At 33.8% G+C, this 18,002-nt stretch overlaps 1 protein-coding gene across 2 annotated transcripts in view; it reads left to right on the forward strand.

Moving 5' to 3' along the window:
• ADAMTS6 (ADAM metallopeptidase with thrombospondin type 1 motif 6) overlaps nucleotides 1-18,002 on the forward strand; it is a 154,086-nt gene that overhangs the window by 92,144 nt on the left and 43,940 nt on the right. For both annotated transcript variants that reach the window (XM_065739775.1, XM_065739776.1), the window contains 3 exons: nucleotides 3,976-4,083; nucleotides 10,732-10,877; nucleotides 13,979-14,042. In XM_065739775.1, coding sequence (XP_065595847.1) covers nucleotides 3,976-4,083; nucleotides 10,732-10,877; nucleotides 13,979-14,042 — 318 coding nt within the window. The remainder of the gene's footprint in view (nucleotides 1-3,975; nucleotides 4,084-10,731; nucleotides 10,878-13,978; nucleotides 14,043-18,002) is intronic.

Here is an 18,002-nt window from a genome sequence, read left to right on the forward strand (position 1 = left end):
CAGCTTTGTTTAATTTACTGCAAATACAAGCATCCGAATTCCAAACTGAAGTCATGGAGCCCTAAGATACACCGTTACAGGTTGTCATCTATCTTGTCTTGATCTTGTGAGAGGCCTCAGCTTCAGTTTATGTTTCTTGGATGTTTAGAACACTTCCCCTTGTTTCCTTTACAAATTAATAGCTACTAAATACACAAATGGAGTCTGACTCATTGAAGAACATTTAAGAAATTTCAGATTATGCTTCTTTTTGTTAGTTTCAGTAAATTATTCACACAGTTTAATGTTAAAAAAAAATACATCTTTAACCTCATCCTATTTCCACTAACAAAGAAAAGGCTACCTTAAAAGGCCATCACCTTATATTGATATATATTGGGTGAGTGTGTACTTGTGCTTGTGTGAGGAAAAGCAGTATTCGTTCTACTAATGATTATTGGCCTGACCTTTCCAGGGTAGTTTCTCATTGTTTTTTCAGACTGATTGATTAAAAACAGCTGCTTAGAGATATTATGTATATGATAGTAGTAATAAGGAAATAGTTAAAATCTGTAATTATCAGTCTGATGCAATATGAGGTGGAGTGTTGATAGGAAGAACAGAAAATGTTGCCTAAGGTTTTCTTTCTTTTCAAAATTAGCTGAAAGTATATGTGATGTAGCCATAACAATAATGAACATGGTATAATCCTACTCCCATTTAATGGAATAAGAGCACAGATTAATTTTGCCATTTCTTTTCAGATCTCTTGTTTCTAAGTCACTATTCATGTTATTTTTCATTTCACGTACAAGGTGCTAGGAAATGTACTTCAAATTCTACTCTTTCTCTTAAATGCAATACACATGGCGAAATTAAATAGTCTTTTAAATAAATGTGTGGTTTCTTTTAAGAGAAATCACACAAATATATTCTGTACTTTCTTGCTTTAGTATACTTTAAATCTACAAATTGATAATATTATGTTATAATATATATTAAGTTTACAAGTCCTCTGTATTTAACATAGTTTTCCTTAAGGAAATATTCTCAGGATCTTAAGATATTGAATGTCTGACTCTGAACAGAAATCCATTCTGATTTAAGCAGTGGGGTTTTTGTTTAAATATTAGTAGTGCAAATACAGACTGTAGTCAATTCGAATTTCTTTCAGTTTCTTTGGAGATTTGTGAGAAAACTTGCTGAAATTAAGGGTAGAGTAAGGACTAACAGACCATGTCATCAATAATATCTAGTTGTGATACAGTGTTTCTCATGCTGTCTCCCAAAACAATTTTGGAAAAAGGAAAATATTTCTTCTTGTTCTTTGAAGTAGGGAGGGGAGCAAACTTGTTCAAAATAATTTTGTAAATTTTTAAATTATTAAAATAATTCTGAATGCTGTAGCTATTAGTTGACACAGTTCAACTGATTATTTACTCAGAATTAAAATGCCAGAGAATATTTGTTAAATATTCTCCTTTTTGGAAATGTTAGCTTGGTGATGATATACATGTTTTAATTATTACTTCCTTTTCTGTGCTAATGTGTAGATGGTGTGTTTTTGTAGGTATAACGAAACTAAAATTCTGCAAGTAAAATACGAAGCACAAACCATAATTCTGGATTCAAATCACCTTGAAATGTAGAAGTTTTCAAAATATGGATAGTTACCCAGATACAGGTTTTTTTCTTCCGTCTGCGTTGGACTGGTTGAAATCTCAGTGTCCTAATGCACTTGAATTTTTGATATTCTGAACATTGATCCAAACTTCTTAAAGTCAACACAGCTGTTAATTTAAAACATTGAACTTAATTTGTTTCAAAATGAATACAGGAAAATGAATCACAGCTGCAGCCATTGCAGTCTGGCACTTTCACTTACAGTCTGACAATGAAAGTCATACACAGAACAAATGAGCAATTAAATTACAAAAAAAAAAAAGTAAATTAGACATTATCAGGAGAGCACCTTATAATATGTTTGAAAGGAACTTCTTTTAAATTCTTACTTCGAAATATATACTGGATTGTAGTTTAGATTCTTGGTTGATTTACACTGGGTTTTGATTTTGTGTTGGATTTTAAAACAATTTAATGGTTATAAAATTAATAATCAAATAATTATTCAAAAAGATTTCGTGATTTTTTCCGTGATTTTCCTGTTTGATCTTTTAGACCATGTATTTGTATGTCTCAGTCTGAAGAAGTTAGAACTGTAAAAGTATTTCAATCAGAGATTTAAGTAAATACTTATCATGTTTTAATTTCTTCAGTGAAAAATAAGTTCAACTTTGGAAAGCAAGGTAGTTCTTCATTGGCATCAGGTATGATGTTAGCTGGGACAGTTTTTCTAACAAGAGGCTCTAGAATCTCTGTTCTCATATGTTTTCATAGAACCACTCACCAAATGGAGGTTGATGCATAATTTAATGTAACTAATTATCTTTGGCCAAATTGTCAAACGTTCAGTGGAAATTCTCCATCATTACTGATTTCTCATAACTTAAGTCCATTCTATGATGATGTATTTTTAATGGATTTTTTAGAAGATTACTTGCTTTTACCATCATGAAACTAAATGCACAGTATATTTCTGTCCTACAAGAGTGACATCACCTGACTTTAAATGTAGAAAATAATTTTGCATTATTCAGGAGATGCTTGTATGTTTGAACTGTTGTTGTGGTTACCAGGTAATAATGTTTAGAACTGTTTCTGTGTGCAGTACAATGGAAGAAACATGAATTTTAGGGTAAATCTTAACAGTTGTTTGGACTGAGGTTCACAGAGAAGCCTAGGTGCCGGTTACTCATTCATTTCCTCAGATAAACAGTAAATCTGAGGGTGAAGTAGATGGTAGGCTAGTAAGCTTAATTTACTCTTACAGACTTTTCCTTTTTGCTCTTTGTAACAAGATTCAGCCTGATAATTTATACAGGAAATATTTTGGGGATCATTTTAAGCAGATGTTTAATAAAATATACTAGCAGTGACTATCACAAGGTCATTTTGAAGTTCTGAATATTTTTCAAATTTTCAAAATACTTGGAAATAGGAGGTATCAGTTGTTAATTCTTACTGAAATCTGAAAGGAGTACAACTAAAAATGATCATGCAGAAATTGTCAGTTACTACAAAAGTGAGTAATTTCTAGTTCTGTTCTATGTACATAGCTCAAATGAAGCAATTGAAATGACCATGGAGATTTCCAAAATCATTGAACAACATTGGATTGTGCCCCACATTATGAATTTCAACACCACATATTTAACGAATTTGTAATGTCAATAGAAGTTTACTTAATTTAAATGATTAAATGCACATAACCAAATGAGAAATTACTGTAGGAGAAAAGATTATTGGTAAAACTGTTCAAAGCTGACAATGGAGGAAATTAGGTAGGCTAAATTATTTATGAAATATCAGCCACAAATCTAAAATACTTAAAGGATTAATTTTAATATTGTAAATATGTGCTATTTTACCATGTGCTCCAGAAAAGGATTGCAAGTAATACAAGCTCAGAGACCTTTCGTTTTAAGCTGAAGGAAGCCAATCTTACTGGCTCATGTTTAATCGTTAACAGTATCTTTCCTTCTAGCATCGTATTTTAAGCCAGATGATGTTAGTAATGGAGATATTACAGCACGTTTTTTACGGTAGACTTTTACAACAGCACTAAAATGTAAATATAAAATAAATATGCTGCTCAGACGAAACAGCTGTGACAAAACACATGCATAGTGGTTGAGGAAACTCACAATTCTGTAGTCTACAGCTTGATGCTTCCATAATTTTTATGGCACAGTACCTGAATTTAGAATATGGTGTCTATTAAATTGCTACAGAATATTTTACAACCTCCTAGATGTATTTCTCCAGGCAAATTGTTTTAGTACATTCAAAACAAATTATCGTGTACATGTTTGTATGAAGACTTGAGGCAATTTTAGGCTGTTGCTCTGATCAACTTGCTTCTGCCGTCTTTCCTAGGAAGTGTGTAGAGAGCTCTGGTGTCTCAGCAAAAGTAATCGCTGTGTTACCAACAGTATTCCAGCAGCTGAAGGTACCCTTTGCCAAACAGGAAACATTGAAAAAGGGGTAAGTACAAGTAACCTACTGTTCGAAGAGGTAATTTATTATTTGAAGGTTACAAGAATGAAGAAGTAGAAAGTTAAAATCCCTATTTTTGACTAAGAGTTTAAAAAAGGAGAGATCCAAATACATTAGCATCCTAATGTGACTGCACTGCAGAATTTAACAATTCTATATATAAAATATATAAAAACAAAACTGAAGAATTGTATTTCCTGAATTAAACAAACAAATAACTATGCAATCTCAATTTATTTTCTGAGTTATTTCTGTAAATACTCTGATATTTTCACTACATGAAATTTTACAGAACTTTACCAAAATGAGTCATTACAATACTAGGCCTTTCATGGGTTCTGAAAATATGTAACAGGTCTAGAGCCTTAATTCTGTTGTTCTTGTTGGAGATAGAAGAATCTTTATTCCTTTAGACTCTATTGAATCATACAAGCATGTAGAAGAAAGGTTGTCTTACTAAAAATGGTTTCTAAAAGACCGTATTTCCCAGTGACCAATCTACTCAGACTTTTAATTATTTAATATTGCATAACTGCGTGGCTTCTTGTACCTATCAGAAAATTACCAAAAGACCAAAAGTCAGTGTTGCAGCAGTTTAGTACTACTGTTTTTGTTTGAACATGTGAATTTTGATTTTCAAACACTGAATATATTTTATTAGTTTCAGACAAAATTCTGAAAATAAATTTTAAATTAAGAATAGTAATGGAATTTTCTCAGTTGCAAGGGAAAATCTGTACAGATCTTAAAAGAATGAAAAATAACATGATCTTTAATTTACAGGTTTTGTACTGGAAAAAAAAGTTACTTCCATATGCCAGTTCCCAAGATAATATATTACATTTTATGCAAGTTTTTATAAAATGGTGACAGCTTATTATATCAAACAGTTTCTAGTGTCTCTTTGAGTGTTGCTGCATCTATCGTTAAGATTCACTGCTCCAGATTGGATCTTTTTCCTAACAACAACTGTTATCGTCTGTTCTCTGTTCTGATTCTTGCCATGCTAGCTAGGCTAGTTTCAACAGAGATTACACTGCATTTTGACTTGAAATCAGATGTTTAAATAGAATGAAAGCTTTTGGGCAGCTGTCACAGTTTATTAATCCTTGCTGACGGTTCCCTTCAGGGCCCATGACCTAGCACCATTGTGGTGACTTTTCCATGCCTAGTTTGGAAATATTGGTAAACCATGTTAAATATATTCATTGAAGGGGTCATTTTAAATAATATAGTTAGCCAATGAAAATAGAGAGACCTTCACATTTTACAAAAAATGTTACCTTTTATTAGAGTAATAGAAAATGCAAGGAGCCTTATTCTTAAATCAACAGTCTAGGTTTATTTTGGAATCAGCACTCCTTGTCAGCTACAAGGAGCAATTTACCTCAATTTATATTTTTCAAACCATTTAAACTGCAGTGGAGAAGTCAAGATGCTTTCAGACAGTTACTGTGTCCATTTGCCGAAGGCTTCAATCAATTTGCTCTCTATTAAACATCTCCGGTCATTAGTATCTTCTCTTTTTAGATTTTAGAGATGTGTGGGAGTCAGTAATATTTTACAGAGCTAAACTGTTCATGCCCTTAAACAGCAGAGAATTGCAGCTATGAATTTCAAAGGTTCTTGTAAATTAATAGTTCCTGTTAGCAAATAAACAGAAAACACAGTTCTTTCCAAATATGTAGTTTTCTTCACCACACGGTAAGGAGAAAATAATAGGTTACAATATGACTTTATTATTATTTTAATAGTAACATTTATATTGCAGTCACGCCTAAAGGCCACATCCAAATTAGGCCCTATTTTGCTGGGCACTGTCCAAATACATAATAAATGACATTCCCTCTTCTAAAGACCTAGCAGGATCCCAGAGTACTTAATCGTATTTAGAGGATTGATTTCTGCTTTTAGTTACACTGATGTAAATTCTGTGTAACTATTAACTCTAGGCAAAATATGATCATTTGATGATGGAGTGTGCATTAATATCTTATTGGCAGAGTTAGGAGGGATTTCTAGAATAAAAATTGCCTAACACTTTATTATAATCCTTCTTGTAGTTGCTTATATAAACGTGCCAAACTTTAACTCTTTAGGTTGTAACACAGTAGATGTCTGCATAAGCCTGAAGATTTTTTAGAGGTTTTTTTCTGTAAGTTATTCAGCTGGTTCTGCATAAAAGGAAACGGAATACTGTGGAAGGTTTTTTTTTGTTGCTGACAGACCATCTGTTCTTTAACACCTTCAAGCCTTGGTGAAGAATTTTATACAGTGGTTGGGTTCAAAAAGAAGGTATACTCTTCACAAATCATGCAGTAATCTTTTCAAGTGTAGATGGAGCTTCTCTCTGGTTTCATGTCGTTGTATAAACCCATACTAAACATGTAAACAGGGGGCAAATGGGCAAAATGAAAAAGCACTGTGTGTTTAAAGGGCAGCTTGAATACCTGGATTAGGTACTGATCTAAATTCAAGTTGTTATTGGACATCAATTATCTGTGCAAAGTAACTGTAGAAATTACTGATTGAAAATCTATTGTTATAGCTGAGATGAAAAACATAAATAGAATTCACCTTTTTTTTCTCTGCAGAATGATACACATTTTCCTCACTCGCAATATTTGCTCTGAGTTTTTGAGAAACATGCTGTTAAAAAATAACAAAAATTCTCACAGAAGTGGTCGTATTTTCTTTTACCATATTTTCTTTTATTTTTAATGATCTCTATAAAATAAAGAATCCTGAACTGCTCATATTATTCAGTTACAATTTTATAAACATTTAGTGTATTTTGAAATGCATTGCCACTGTCTTTCAGAGTTTCTCAGGAACTAATTCAAAGTTCCTTCTACAGTTGGAGAGGACAATTAACATTTCAGCTCTAAATCTATAATAAAAGATTGTACTTCTATAATAGCTGTCACTTCCTCCACTTTTTTATTTATTTTTTTTCCAAAAACTGTTTACTTTGTAGTCCTTGCCTCATTGTAGTAGATGGAGTAAACATATTTCTGCAGTTACATTAAAAATAATGCAGATTTATGGACATTTTGAATTAATTGTACAGAGATTCAGCATCTGCTGAAAGACAAATTTTCACTAGCAAATATGTAAGAGACACCGAAGAGCACAGTAGGTCTTCAGATTTATCTTCAGTAGAGAACAAGAACTGGCACTGAAGGAGTTTTCACAAGGGATTGTGGAAGTGTAGAAGAAAGAACTACTAGGAAGTCAGAGAAGAGTACGAAGAACAGGGGCTTTATACAAGTTTGGAGAAATAAAGCACATAAAATGCAGCTGCCTATCCTGTACAGCCATTATAGCACAGAATTGTATTGTTTGCATTTTCTCTTTGTACATGTGTGGTATGGATTTGGATTTAACCTTAACTGTCAAGATAACCAAATTAACCAAACTGTTAAGATTTATAAATCTTGTTTCAGAAATGTTTATATTATTTCTAAAATGTGTTTCTAATCTAAATTGTTAACTTACATTTTTACTGTTGGAAACATTTTAATTTCTAGCATTTGACATTAGTGTTAGATAACTGTTTATGTACTCCTGTGGCTTCTGTAACAGAATGCTGGAAAGTGATTATTGTCTTTTAGTTAATGAAATAATTATCAGTTAGTTTGTCACTGTCATGAGAAGTAAACCAGAAAACTTTAATTCACATGAATTAACTTTATTCTCCATTGTACAGTTATTGGAAAACATTGTCACTGAGGAAAGTTTATATTCACTACATGAACTGCATTATGTGTTTTCCTGACATTCAGTGACAGTCTTGATTTTAAAAGCATCTCCATATTATGAGTATTTTTCTCTGCTAATTGCCTGCTTACTGGCAGAAATTATAAACTTTTAAGTTTAGAACTGCAAGGAGAGTAAACCCTCTTTTACTCAGAACAGCTTTGTGAAACTTTGTGTCCTATTGTTTTGTGTTTTTTTCACTAAATCATCATAATATGATGATATGACCCTGGGTGATAGCTAAGCTCCCAACCAGTTTCTTCTCATTCCCCCACATCAGGACTAGGGAGAGAACCAGGAGGGTAAAAGTGAGAAAAACTCATCTGCTGAGATTAAGGCAGTTTACAAAATAAAGGTGGTAAAAAAAACCAACAACAGGAAATGTAAACAAACACGAGACAGCCAGTCTCTAAGCACTAAGTGCCATCAAAGGACCACAGCGGTGTTATTGCTGAGCATGATTCCACTTTTGTTGCAGAATATGATGTTCTACATTGTATGGCATATACTTTTGCTGTTTCAGGTTAGCTGTCCTGGCTCTGTCCCTGTCTAGTCTCTTGCCCGCTAATTAGTGTACCTCCTGGGGGGGCAAAGTGAGAAACAGAGAAAGCCTTGAGGCTGTGCAGGCATAAAACATATAAAAAGAAACTAATGAAACTATAAAATATAGAATAAATAGCATAATATATATTGTGTAATTTAGACAATATGATAATTAAAATGTATTGAGAGAAAAAACAGTTGATGTGGAAAGAATAACAGTGTTAGTTTTCACATTTATTAATCTTAAATGGTAGCATGTGTTTGTATGAAAAACTACTTTGTATCCAGTTGTATTTGCTGTTGATAAGCTACAAAATTTATTATTAACATAACTGTTTTACTCTTCATTCTTTAGATGTGCATTCATAGGCCTTCTGACATGCTTGACAATTAAAGTACTTTATATTCGAAGATAAATTTCTAATGAAAACCTAAAGATTTTTGTTAATTTTCATTTACTAACACTGTATATAATCCTTATTAGTATCAAACATTTATTACTATTATTAATTATTATTATATTGTATTTTCAATCAGTATCATAAAAATCCAAAGTAATTCAGGTCAATGCTAGTGGCTACATTTACTTGTTTTACTCATGCCACACTGCTGGGACTGAGCCTTTAGATGAACTTGAGGATGAGAAGAGAAAACTTGGTTTTGCTGAACCAATTAAACTCCACATTGAGTCTTACTATACCATTTATGGTCTGAACACAAGTATATCTCTTTCACTGTGTTTTCAGTGTATGTCTCAGTACTTTCTATCAAATTCATATTTCTGATTTTGGACACAGAAGTTCTGAAGTACTGTGTTCAGTTTTGGGCCCCCCCACTGCAGGAAAGACATTGAGGCCCTGGAGCATGGCCAGAGAAGGGCAACAAAACTGGTGAAGGATCAGAAGCACATGTCTTATGAGGAGCAGCTGAAGGAGCTGGGATTGTTTAGTCTGGAGACGGGGAAGCTCAGGGGAGACCTAATTGCTCAATATAACTACCTGAAAGGAGGTTGTAGTGAGGTTGGGGTTGGCCTCTTTCTCTCATGTAACTAGTGATTGGACACGAGGGAATGGCTTCACGTTGCACCAGGGGAGATTCAGACCGAATATTAGGAAGTACTTCTCCAAAAGAGTGGTCAGGTGCTGGAATGGGCTGTCCAAGAAGGTGGTGGAGTCACAGAACCTGTAGTTATTCAAGGAACATTTAGACATTGTGTGTTTAGTGAGAACTCTCGATGATAGGTAGACAGGTGGACTGGATGATCTTGTAGTTCTTTTCCAACCTTGGTGATTCTATGATTCTTTGATTCTAAGTTAGCTCAGTTTTGTTCTGGAAAGTTTCACTATTGTATCTGTTATGGAACTTCAAGGCACTACAAATGCCTACCTTTTGGAACTGAAATGTGCAGATTCGGGACATTTTATTCTAGAGGCAATAATCTGTTTGTTCTGTTGCTGGATGCAATAACAGTGGTTACGATTCATCTAATTGAACTGTTTTAGGCTTTCTGTGCTAAACTAGCGTGTGAATCAAACTGTAGCTCATGGGTGATTTCTGAATGGTGTAATAAATTTGCTGACTTAGAAAATGATGAACTTACTTTCACAATTATCATTTTATTTGAATTCTCTGTCATTTTTAATAACCAGTGTAAGTAACAGTATTACATGATAAAAGCATGTTGTTTGTTCTGCCCCTGAACAAAGGAGCAGTTACAGTGATTTTTTTGTACCATGTCTCATGCCTTGGCACTACTTTTGTTATGTCTGTAACATTACTATAGAGGAAGTACTGCAACAGATTCTTCTATTGTAATTTTGTCTAGATTTTTTTTTTAATGTAGAAGAATACTTTCTCTAAATTACTGTTGGGGAAAATATTTCATTTTGCATAATGAAGCTTCTATATGAATTGTTAATTGGAGCTAAATTAAACTAATTGGAGCTAAACTAAACTAAACTAATTCCAGAAATTTGTCTTAGTGTTTAAATTTAATACAGCTTCTACTTGATGGTTCCCTTAATCTGAAACATTAGAGAGGATATATAATAGAATAAGAAAGTATTCTTTTTTAAGCTTGCTTAAACTCCTGGTGTGTGTATGGGACTTAGGATTCAGAGCTTAGTGAAGACAATTAACAAATCACACATGCCCTTACCAATGTCTAAACATCGCTAGATTAAGTAAACTATTAGTCCTGTTATCTGTTCAGAGAGTGCTGATGCCTATAATTGGTCATTGCCTAACCTTTATATTTTTCTGTCCTGATATCTGTCAGCCTGAAAGTTAATTTTGTGTTTGGTTTTTTTTTTGTGTGTGTGTGAAATCTTTCAGTGGTGTTATCAAGGAGAGTGTGTACCTTTTGGCACTTGGCCCCAGAGTATAGATGGAGACTGGGGTCCGTGGTCAATATGGGGAGAGTGCAGCAGGACCTGCGGTGGAGGAGTCTCCTCATCAATAAGACACTGTGACAGTCCAGCGTAAGTAGCTAAAGTAAGCCGGAGCCAACAAAAAGACACAGTTGGAACTTATTCAGAACTGTGGTTTCACATGTTATCTGTAAAAATGTTTTGCTAGTTTGCCAGCATTTGTCTTCAAAATAGCAAACAGAAACAGTTAAACTGGAGAAGCTCGCTTGACATACTTATAACTTTTTTTAATTTATCTATTATGTATGTAGTATATAGAATGGTGGAATTATATCTAGTAGTGACTAGAGCAATTTTTCAACTTTGTTTTATACACAGTATATTTAAATTAAGATTTAAATTTCTTCTTCATCCATGTTATCTCTGGTGTTAGTCTAGAATATAACTATTGACAGTTATTATTAAAAAAGCAACACTTTTTCCAACACTTTTTTTTGCATTCAGTGGTTTACATATAAACTATAATTAGTAATATTACATAGCATACAATACATTTATGTTCTGTCACATTCAACGTAGTTTTGATTTCCCCCTGAATCTTAAAACAATTGAGCTACTTCTCTCCTTGCCACTGTTCCCTATTGGTCCATTTATTCTCTCTTAAGAGGGGCCATCATCTCCACTACAGCTTGGTCTGTTCTGTATATCACCTTGTAGAAGCATCTGTCTGCTTCCCAATGTCCTGAGCACTGTTGCAGAGGTCTGTCATGTACGTGCCTTTCTCTGACACTAGTAATTCTCAGATGAAGAATGCTTACTTCCCTTGCTGTTCTTTGCTGAATAAGTCACCACTCTTTTTCTGTTTCTCCTTGTCCTGTTTGGGTTATTTCATTGCAGCTATAACTCTCTGTAGTAGATTTATTACTTAATACTTCATTCTTGTCATGACCTGTGATCTCTACTTCCAACCCCATACTTAACTTCTAGGACTACTATCTCCATCCATGATTGTTAGCCTTTAAGATCACTTTTTCTAGGAAATATCACATTTCATTCATGAAAATTTCTTCTGTGACTTCTTTCATTCCTGTTGTACCTTCTTGTCTTAGTACACTTAACGTTCTGTATTTCTTGTACCCAAATTTTGCAACCCAGGCTATACTTCAGCTTTCTATAATGGTCTGTAAGAAATACACCATGATGTGACATTAATGCTACTTAAAGTTATTTTTTTACTTTCTATTATTATCTGTTATTGTTAGTCAAATCTGGAATTTACTACTACTTGTTGAAAAGATTCAGAATGCTATTTGCTCATAGGTAACATGTCAGACATCACTGAGAGAACAATATAATAAGCACATTATTTTTTCCATAACACTGTAAAAATGTTAGTGAAATGTTTGCTTGAACCATGATTAATATTGTAAGATTTTTAGCTACTCCTATCTCCATGTATGTCTGTTTTGTTGAAAGATAAGTAGACAGTAAATGCTTAGTAGAGAAGCAAGCATATGCAATTTTTTTTTTAATTTATTCTAATGTCTGCATTAGGAAAAAATTCCCTTTGGTTCATTAGGATTCCTGGTTAAATACCTATAACAAGAAAATAGTATTGATTAACTTTTTAACTGAAAGTTCTTCTATTCCTTTATTATAAAATGAACACCAAGTGTTTTTCATTTCTCCTCTCAAGGTATGAGCCAAAGATCTGATGGCTGATTAATCTTCCACTAAAGTCAATGTTAATTATTATTTGACCTCTGTGGAAGATAGATAAGGTCCTTGAACAATCTAGGAATTTAAGAGCCAGCGTCTTAATCACACTAATAGAAACCTGCTTACTCTGGAGTTTCTTCAGATTTCATACTGCTTAATTGAAATCAGAATCAGATTCTTGAAAATGCAGTCTTTGCTACTGACTCCAAAATTTTGCAGGCAGTTCCTTCATTCTGTTATTTTTAAGAGAGTAATATGAGAATGTGAGTAGGTTGTTTAAGGAAAAGAATAATTAAATGCAAAACCTTTTTAATATGTTCAAAATACAGCTACACTGTGTTGCTTGAAATCCCTACAAAGTACATGAATACTGTGAATGAAGATTTTAAACACCAAGTACTGTCTTGCATCTGCTGTCATTCAAGTCAGTGCTACGATTCTTAATAATAAAAATATTTTAAAGTCTTGCCTTAAAAACGGAATGTAATTTATCTTTGCATGTTATAACTTATGAGGGCTGCTCCAAAACTAATGCCTTCCTTTTTTTTTATATTGGCCCATGATGTCAGACGCAGATGTTGGTGGTATGGCAGTAGAGATTGAACCTTCCTGCCAGTATTCCATCACATGTTGTTGCCATGTGACAGATGGCAGCAGACGGGCAGTCTGACAAAGTGGCATCTGATATGGAAGTCTGTATGGAAGAGCAAAAGCATGTCGCTGTATTCCTCCATTCTATCCATGTGGAAAAAGTGTCTCCTACTGACATTCATTGACACTTCTGAATATTTATGGAGACCAGACAGTGGATGTGAGAACAGTGGGGTGGTGGGTGGTGTGTTTCAGCAGTGGTGACAGCGATGTGAAAGATGAGCCCTGTTCCGGACAGTCACGCACAGCTATCACACCATGAAGTTAAGAGTAACTTGATCAGCTCATCTGTGAAAACTGGCCAGTTACAAAAAGGGAACTATACGTGGAGTTCAGTATTGGATTCAGTGCATTGTGAACAATGGTGGTAATGTTGGAATGTTCATAGATTTGTGCCAGGTGGTTCCCACAGATGCTCACACAAGAACAGGAAGAACACTGTATGCAAATCTTTCAGGACCTAATGAACCAATAAGAGGCTTAGCATGGCGGTTTCCTTGATCACATCATCACTGAAGGTGACAATTTCCTTCATCGCATCATTGTTCCAGTCAGCCACGCAGATTTTTTTTTAGTGCATCCTGCTGACTCTTCTTTGTTCATTATTGGCAAAAATGCTTACCTAATGGTGATGACTATGTTGAAAAAGAGTGCTTAGGAATTTGCTCTATCAGACAGTGTTACTGTTCTTTTTTTTAATCTGTTGTTGCTTCCATTGAAAAGAATAGGAGGCATTACTTTCAGAGCAACCAATGTATATCTTATGTGCTATGCTAATAAATATCTCATGAACATGTGTTTATACTGAAATGTAAACTAACATATAAAACATCTTTTTCCAGGCCTTCAGGTGGAGGCAAATATTGTCTTGGAGAAAGGAAGAGATACCGCTCCTGCAATACTGATGTAAGTAAATTTTGTCCCTTGTAAAGCTCTGTTTATAATTTTATCAGCAACAGATGCATTTATGCATTTTTTTCCACTTCACAAAGGCTGTGAATTCAACACTTCATTGGCAAGTAGTCCCGTTGGGCTCCTCTTTAGAGTGGACACCCCATGAGCTTTGTAAATGTTGAGATCCCCATCTCAGTTGAGTGCCCAACTGCTGCCTTCCACTATTAACACCCAGTTCAAGTTCAAGCTGAGCATTCAGGTTTAAGGTGAACGAGGAGTGTAGGGAGTCCCATTATACATTGAACTGAAGTTCTGTCTAGCCTAGTGTCTCTCAACAGTAGTTAATAACAAGTGTTTAAGGAAAAACTACAGAATTATAGGAGCCAAGCATGACATTTCCTTCCTGAGAAGTTTCCAGAAGCTGGGTGTTGAAAGATTTCTTGAAGCTCACATTTTATCTGTATATTGTTTAAACTTAACAAATTGAACTATCCTCAACTATCCCCCTACTTCTAGACCTGCTTTTTATATCTATACAACTTTCAATGCTTACAGTCCTCTTTGACATTCTGTGAAAACGTATTTCTTCCAACATAACCACATTGCTTTACCATCACGAACATGTTGGTTCTTGTGTTACCAGAGTGATCATTCATTTTTGGTTCAACCCACCAAGTAATGAACTAACACTGAGGAAGGAAGTGAGGCAGTGTGCAAATATTTAAAATCAAATTAGGAATAAAAATTACGAATTCAAATAAGTAAAAAATTGAACAAAATGGAATGAGAAAAGTACATAACAGTAAAGCAATTCACTAAAAAATTTCTAATGTAGTAGCAACACAAACAAAAAGCTGACTTCCATCATTTTTCAGCTTCAAATTCAACTTAGTTTTCTTCTCAAAACAAGAAATTTGTGTATCTAATGTTGTTATCTCACCTGTTTATATTTGGATACAGTTCAGGAAAAAATACAATACTTAATTAAAAATACAATAATTAATATTGTTTCCTTTAAAATACCTTGTTGTTGTGAACATTGTTAATTTTCATGCATTATCTCTGCATACATGAGTTTTTCACATGAACTTTATTCTCATTGTTGAACTGTATTACGAATTTTCAGATTCAAAACCAGTTCCATACTCCGCATCACAGCTGCTTTGTTCACACATCCAAGAACTATGCTAGGCCTTTTTACCATAGTGTTGTAAGACAGTCTGAAACACAGCTTCTTGTCCAGTATGAGTTGTTTCATGTCCTACTACCCTCAAAACTACACTAATATAAAAGCGTGACTGTCTTACATTTTCAGTAGATTTCAAAAGATCAGCTGTGTTTGGTGTCTTGGTGCAATTTTCATTTGAATTAATCTTATCTTGCCTGATGGTGCTCTGTAATTAATTTACCATCATTTTATTTTTCATATAGCTGGCTCTTGTGAAATTGGAAAATATCCTGTTTTTTATAGATCCAGTTCAAAAACAAAAGTGTTCAATGAGGCTGAACATGTTTCTGTTTTGATAGGAAATTCAACAGTGAATCGAATTCACTGGCTAAGTAATGATTCCTTATTGAAATTCTTTGTCTGTTGCAAATCAGTAACTAACAAGTGTAACATACTTTACTGAACTGGTAAATATTTGGTTTGGTTTTTAATTGGGATGCAGTGCTCTACTGCTACATGGCTTATTAAAACCAGGAGTATTGTTTTGTTCTTTTATTGCACCAGGAAATGTAGAAAGTTGTAGCTGCTAACACGTTACAATATTCTTGTACAAAACACTGGTCTGTATTATATATCTTTCTTTTAATCCTGTATCAGTCAAGTCAGTATCAATTTCTCTGCTTATTTTGGTTTGATACCAGACAAGCTGTATTTTATTTGCCCAGTTTCAAATACTATTCATTTTTACTTTAGCACCATTTCAATTTGTTTGCATAGTCTTAAGATTATTAAAAAAACTATACTGCATTCTTTAACTCTTTCAGAACTTTTCAGGCTAGTTCTCCATATGCTTTTTAGAATCTGCATTAGAATCTGTACTTCTCAGAAACATTTTCCTAAAATATAGCACATTTTTCTATCCTTTAAGAGTCTTTGTTCCAGGTGTGATTTAGAAGAACGTTTCCTCTGTGACAGCCTTTCCTCTGTTTGTAGACTACTGTAATTTCTCCTCTTATCTTTTTATACTAGATAGTCTCTCTGCTAATTAGGTATGACATTCCAGTAGTGTGTGTTTCCTTGTAGTGTGGTAGTCAAACTCTGCACAGGTTTTTTGACAGTTCCTTTCAAAACTAAGTACCGCTTAGAACTATGTGTACTATCTTAGTGATGAGATTCCATTTATAACTTTCAGTATTGTGTTCATTTTTCTTAAAACAGTGACAGCATTTATCCAGCCCGTATTGATTCACAGCACCCAGATCTCTTTCTGAGGAGTTAACATTTAGGAGATCACTCCTCAGGTTGAGTTTGTACGCTTGTTTAGTCGAAATCCAAATGTTATAATTTGCATCCATTTCTTTATTTCAAAACACTGCTCCAAGTTATCTAAATCTTTTAAAGTTATAATCCTGTAGTCCAGAGTGTTTATTTCCTACCTATGGTCAAATTTCAATAATTTAAACAAGAAGTTGGAAAAGAAACCATAAGTGTCACTGTCTAAGCTTTAAAAACAAACCTTGAATGCGGGGGAGGGGAGAAGGGGGGGAGGAGGGGGAGGGAAGGGCATGCTTTTTCATTGCATAAACATATTGTAACTTACAGAAATTTAAATTTAGTATCTTAATGGTTTTGACAACTGTAGTCCATTTCTTTTATAGTAAACTTTAGGGTTCTAAATAACTAAGAATTGCTGAGACTAGTAGATTTTGTTTCAAGATTTATTACAGTCCTTAGTGCTTGACATTTTTAATGGAATGGTATGTTTGATTAATGTAAGCATTAAAAGCATGCAAATCTGTCATTATTTTTATGAAAAATGCTTTGTTAGTACATCTTTTCTCTTGAAGTTTTTTGCAGTGTCAACACTCATTGCCCATATGTAATTTTAAATGTAACACTCCCTAAAGCTCCTACCGTTCATTAACAAAAAAAACTCACTTTGACTTCATTTTTCTTCTAAAGATGAGTTAGTTCTGTTGCCCTTTCTTTTGACCATTTTCATTCTTTGGAAACAGCACACACACTCCTACTAGGCATATTTTTCATCAAAGACTTCCAAAGCCATATATGACTTCTTAACTCAAAAGGCATCTGCTAATGGAAACATTGAGTTCAGCAGAAGAGAACATTAGTTAATGAATTTAGAAACAAAAGGTGATAGAAAGAACACTGTCATCAGTATTGTATTTTCTACCACCAACCACTTACTTGCAAGAAGCAGTACACCAGTTAAACTAATTGTAGGTGATTTGAAATATATAAAGGATTTGAAACTTAAGCTGATAAACATGTAAGACTTTAAAAGACTCCTTATCTTTTAAATGCAATACAATGTTTTGCTTACAGGTTATGTAAATGCTTTATTTTCATAAAAGTAAAGTTATATGTGTACCTTTCAAGGATTCTTCTTCTTTAGTCTTTTCTCACAGAAGAATGTAGGCAAACAGTTTTTGTTTGCTTTTTTTTTATACATGCGTTCATTCATAGATACAGTTCATTGCTTTAATAATATTTTCAAGCCTTTTTTTTTTTTTTCCTAAGATGCTTGCATGTGAGGTGCTATATCTTAGGACAAACTTTCAAGTGTCACCTCCTGGCTTTTTTTCTCATCTTCTGATGTAATCCTTTGCTAATAGGAAACCTAGTCAATTTCAGAAGTCTGTCTGACGTGAAGCTCCAAGATAAACAGATTTCTTAAGATAAGATGTTTGCTGTTGGGTCAGCATTGGTTCAATGATTTGTTGTCAGTTGTTAAACTATTCTATCTAACTATCAATTCTATTTTTCTTTATTCAGAGTACAGA

Source organism: Cyrtonyx montezumae, unplaced genomic scaffold (genome assembly GCF_038088225.1).
Source record: "Cyrtonyx montezumae isolate F1298 unplaced genomic scaffold, pur_monq_1.0 scaffold_25, whole genome shotgun sequence".
Classification (NCBI taxonomy): domain Eukaryota; kingdom Metazoa; phylum Chordata; class Aves; order Galliformes; family Odontophoridae; genus Cyrtonyx; species Cyrtonyx montezumae.